A 5,797-nucleotide genomic window follows, 5' to 3' on the forward strand; every position below is an offset into this window, starting at 1 on the left:
CCTTCTCTTCCCCAATAGGCAACAAATCAGTCATTGCCCCGCCGGCGTCATCTAATTGTGATTTTTTGCTACTGGGTGCGATTAGGGGAAGAAGGTATTGCGATTTTCCAGATTCCATTAACCTCTTCTTCAGGCAAATCTCCTCTTTTTATATTCTTGTTAGATCATTCATTTGTTCGTGAAGATCATTCTTTATTCCCTCTTACGTATCTCTTTCTCACAGTCCGATTTATTGATTTGTTGGGATTAGAAAAGAGGAACTCAGATGTTTGTTCATGATTTATAAGCAGAAGCTAAATCTTGCAGTTTCTGATTTTCTAGCCATCCAGGTACCTTGTTCTAGCTTTTTTCATTTGATTAGCAGTCTTTTAGTTTTTCGCTTCATACATTTGTGTGCTAATTAGCAAGATTGCTACTATGTATCTGGTAAGGACAAAAAACATGCATTGTGTTAATTGAGTTCCCGAAAGTAGCTACTGTATTGAATTTTTTTATAAACAGGCATAAGTAGTTCTACTACTGGGAATTCAAACGAATTAGCTTAAGATACTGTTGAAGAACAATCTAGCAAAAAATTATAGGATGAACTAATAATACAAAATAAAAGGTGCCAATTGGCAAGATTGACAACTTTTACTATGAATAATTATGACCCTTGTGTTTTATAGTTGAGATGACAATGCAACAGAAGTTATAGTGTACTGGGTATAAATTTGCAGTTGAAATATGAAAAGAAAATACTCAAATGTTTATGTTGTTTTAGGGCCCCATTATGTTATCTTGCCCCGGGCCCTCGAAATCTCGTCACCGGCCCTGGCTAATTTGAGGCGTGTCCGGTCACTCGGGCGCGTCCATGGGCATTTGACAGGTCATATTTGTCATACACGGCTATAGATGCTCTAAGCCCTAGTTTGGAGTGGAGGGAGCTCGCTTGAGGGGACTGGCGTGTGGCGAGGACGCAAGTGACAGAGAGAGACTTTTGAGGGGAGCGACTTTCCTCGAGAATGAGAAAGATGTGTAGACATGTGGCATTAGGTGAGGATAAGATCGTTGTTGTGGATATTACCCTAACAATAGAGTAGGGGTGTGTATGAAGCGTACAACTACCCATGTGCAAATGGAAGTACACAAGAATGTATACAAGTTAATGCTCTCTGCGGCGGAGGCAATACCTTACTTCCAGTCTGTGGTGTTATTCTCTTGAGTAAAGTGTGATTATAAATATTTCAAACCCCCAACCCAACACTCTTGGCAGGCTTATATACAATACGCCACGCGGGAAAATATCAGGTGCTACTAACACTTAGATGCCCCCGTGATACTAATTCAAAAAATTTAAATTTAAATGTTTCACAAAATTAAAAAAACTCATGGATGTTCACAACATAATTCAGATCCAAATTCGATTTCATATACACATTGAGAAACAAAAAAGACAAATCTGATGTGAATAGTGTACCTTTTGTTACGCTATTCATGTTTTTGTCTTTATTGACACTATTTATGCTGAATTTGTCTTTTTCTCTCATTGTGTATATCGAATTTGGATCTAAATTCTTTAGCGTTTGTACACACATGTGTTGTGAACATTCATGATTTTTTTTTGATTTTTTAAAAATAAATTTAATTTTTTTAAAATAGTCTCATGGGAGCATCCAAGGGCTGGTATCACCTAATATACGAGAGCTACGACGGCTGGACATAAATGGTAAGTATAACGGCATATTGAATACTGATAGTTTCATGTCCTTTACAAGGGATAATGCACTGGTGAAGCGGTGTCCTAAGACGACACGTGTATTGAAGACCATTCGATCAAATTATATGCGATGCATGAATCACAAACGATATGGAAACAAAATCGCCTCCAATTTGCTTTCATTTGGATGAGGATGGCGGTCATTATTTCATTAAATGTAAGAAGGTAAAAGAGGTGTGGAGAAAAGCTCAGTTGGAGCATGTGAGACTGTGGATACTACCTTGTCGATTGTCCGCTACAAACGTTTTTTGCTAGAACCAGTCGACTGTCCGCTACGAATGTCGGCGCGGCAGAAGCTGCAACCAGGGTGGAATAATGCTACAACCAGCACATACATTTGCAACAAGCGGCATTTCTTTTGCAGGAATTAGTCAAGTGTCGGCTCTAGAAAAGCCTCAAGCCGGCATGGGAAAAAAGCTTCCACCCGGGAGAAAATGCTTGAACCGTTTGTGGAAAAAGCTTCAACCAGCTGTGGAAAAGCGCCATCTGCCTAGGGGAAAATCTTCAGAGCGGCATGAGGAAAAATCTTCCACCACAGGAAAAAAGCTTCAATGGTGAAAAAAGTTTCAAGCGGCGGTGGAAAAGCTTCAACCAGCGGAAGGAAAAGATTCAAGCAGCAATGACGAAAGAACTTCCACATGTGAAAAAAATTTCAACCGAAGGAACACCGATGGTACGAGCGGACGATGAAGAAAACTGCGGCCAGCAACAGGGTGGTTCTGCGACGGACGTGCTATGGCGACGACGGGGCTAGGTGCTGCAACGTGACAAGGTGCCGGTCGTCTTTGCTTTATTTTTGCTACGTGGGGTGGTGGCGTCCTGTTGGAGCCGGGCGACGACCGGCGACAAGGCGGGGGCGATCAACTGCGATCTGGCGGGGGGTGAGGTGTGACCTGCTGCGAGAAACGATTCTTAGAGAGGGACGATTTTCGGATCTCACGGTGGTGGAAGACGAAGATGACGAGGGGCGTGGGCCAGCTAGTAAACCGGTCAGTGGGAGCACTAATTATATCACTGTGGTGCGACCGGCCCAAATTTGATCCGGCGCCTATATATGATGAGTGGCCCTTTATAAAAGATATTGTTGCTGGCGATTTGTCCAAGCCTGTTATGTAATGGAAGCATTGTGTTCCTTCAAAAAAATGGGGACCAAATGAAAATCAGACGTCCACGCAAAAATAAAGCTCAGCCAGCCCGTCGGGTGTGGACGACCACGTTCCCTTCCGGGTCAGTATCTACAGTCAACGAATCCCCTTCTTTGGCCTCCCCAGCGAGCATCATGTCCACGAGCTTATCCTGCAACAGCCTGCCGATGGCCCTCCCTAGCGGCCGCGCGCCATTTCTGCGGTCGTAGCCTTCCTCGACAACGAGCTCCTTGAATCTCTCAGTTATCCGCAGCTCGATCCCCTTCTCCCTCATCCGGCGGACGATCTCCTCCAGCATGATGGAGGCAATTTCCTTCATTTCGGGCTTGGTGAGCTGCCGGAAGACGATCACCTCGTCCAGCCGGTTCAGGAACTCGAGCGGGAAGCCATGCTTCTCCTTCATGTCCTTCTGGACCATCAAGCTCGTGATCTGCTCGTCGCCGTCCAAGAGGCTGCTGCCGACATTGGACGTCATGACGATGATCGTGTTCCTGAAGTCCACCGTCCTCCCCTTGCCATCCGTCAGCCTGCCGTCCTCCAACACCTGCAGCAATAAGTTGTACACGTCCTTGTGCGCCTTCTCTATCTCATCAAACAGCACCACCGTGTACGGCCTCCGGCGCACCGCCTCGGTCAGCTGTCCGCCCTCCTCGTACCCGACATAGCCTGGGGACGCTCCGACCAGCTTCGCGACCGCGTGCTGCTCGCTGAACTCGCTCATGTCGAGCCGGACCATGGCCTCCTCCGAGCCGTAGTAGCAGGCCGCGAGCTCCTTGACGAGCTTCGTCTTGCCGACGCCCGTCGGACCGGCGAATACGAAGCTGGCGATCGGCCGGCTGGGGTCCCCAAGGCCGGCACGCGAGCGGCGGAAGGCGCGGCTCACGGCCTTGACGGCCTCGTCCTGGCCGATGACGCGCCGGTGCAGGGTCTCCTCCATCTTAGTCAGCCAGGCCGACTCGTCCGCTGAGACCTTCTCCACGGGGACGCCTGTCCATGAGGAGACGATGCGCTGGACGTCCGCCTCTGTGACCGTCGGCTCGGCAGACTTGATCTGGGACGTCAGCTCCAGCTCTTTCATGTGAAGCTGTTCCGCCTATAATCACATAGCATTCGAACGAATAATTTCAATGAAACGTGCAACTATAATTGACTGATTAACTTTTAGGATCATATACATAAGAATAATAATAAAGAAATTACAGGTTGACTGATTGATTCGAAGAGAAGACGATTACTGAAGTGTGGTGGGTTTGGGAAATTTCTAGATAACTCTTTTCCTCTCTAGTCTGTACAATACATATACTGGTTTACATGGATCATGTGGGCCAGATTCACACATATACAGCCCAACACTCCCCCTCAAGATGGGTGATAGATATCTATCATTCCCATCTTGTTACACGCAGAATTACACTCCTTGACACTTAAACCCTTAGTTAAACAATCAGCCACTTGTTCTCTAGAGCTCACATAACTTATCCTGATTATGCCATCATCTAACTTCTCTTTGATGAAGAAGCGGTCTATCTCGACATGCTTGGTTCTGTCATGCTGAACTGGATTATTAGCAATGCTGATAGCTGATTTATTATCACACCATAACCTTAGGGGATCCTTCCTTATTACCTTTAACTCAGAGAGAAGATTTCTTACCCATAACATCTCACTCAAGCCTTGTGAAATAGCTCTATATTCAGCTTCAGCTGTTGATTTGGACACCACTGGCTGCTTCTTACTTCGCCATGACACCAAGTTTCCCCCAACAAACACACAATAACCAGAAGTTGATCTTCTGTCACCCAAACAACTTTCCCAGTCTGCATCACAGTATCCATCTATATTAAGATGCCCATTCTTCTTAAACCATAGCCCCCTTCCTGGATTACCCTTCAGATATCGGAGGATTCGATAGAAAGCCTCTAAGTGTCCACTCCTAGGATCATGCATGTATCTGCTCACCACACTCACTGCATATGAGATATCGGGTCGTGTATGACATAGGTAGATGAGCCTTCCAACAAGTCTCTGGTACTTCTCCTTATCCACTGGTTCCCCAGATTCAGCACATAACTTATGATTCTGGTCAATAGGTGTTGAAGCAGGCCTACACCCAAGCATGCCTGTATCACTAAGCAAGTCGAGAGCATACTTCCGTTGTGACAGAACAATTCCTTTAGGGGATCTAGCAATTTCTATACCAAGAAAGTACTTCAGTTGGCCTAAATCCTTTACCTCAAACTCCTTGCTCAGGCTCTTCTTCAGTCGTGATATTTCCACATCATCATCTCCGATGATTATAATATCATCCACATACACCGCAAGGATTGTAATCTGACAATTTGAGTGCTGGTAGAATACTGTATGATCCCCATTGCACTGTTTATATCCCATATTGCACACAGCACGTCTGAATCTATCAAACCATACTCGTGGAGACTGTTTGAGGCCATACAAAGACTTCCTTAACTTGCATACCTTTCTTGATGTCTCGGGCTTTGAGAAACCAGGTGGAATCTCCATGTAAACTTCCTCATGTAAATCACCATGCAGGAATGCATTCTTTACATCTAACTGATGCAAAGCCCAACCAAAGTTAGTGGCACAAGAAATTAAGGTTCTCACTGTGCCCATCTTTGCGACAGGTGCAAAAGTCTCATCATAATCAATCCCGTATGTCTGACTATAGCCCCTAGCCACTAACCTTGCCTTGTATCTTTCTACCCTTCCTTCAGGAGTCTGCTTCACAGTATACACCCATTTACAGCTAACCGGTCGTTTTCCTACTGGAAGAGGTACAATATCCCATGTCTTGTTCTTTTCAAGTGCTCTCATTTCCTCCAACATTGCCTCGTACCACTTTGGATCCTGCTTTGCCATTTTCCAATCTCTTGGA

At 45.6% G+C, this 5,797-nt stretch overlaps 1 protein-coding gene across 1 annotated transcript; it reads right to left on the minus strand.

The window, feature by feature from the left end:
• Positions 1–2,944: 2,944 nt before the first annotated feature.
• Positions 2,945–3,982, minus strand: LOC125516914 (chaperone protein ClpC1, chloroplastic-like). Its single transcript, XM_048682177.1, has one exon. It carries the CDS (start codon positions 3,980–3,982, stop codon positions 2,945–2,947), a length of 1,038 nt encoding a protein of 345 aa, XP_048538134.1.
• Between the last annotated feature and the right edge of the window lie 1,815 nt (positions 3,983–5,797).

The sequence above is a fragment of the Triticum urartu genome, chromosome 6, assembly GCF_003073215.2.
Source record: "Triticum urartu cultivar G1812 chromosome 6, Tu2.1, whole genome shotgun sequence".
NCBI lineage: Eukaryota > Viridiplantae > Streptophyta > Magnoliopsida > Poales > Poaceae > Triticum > Triticum urartu.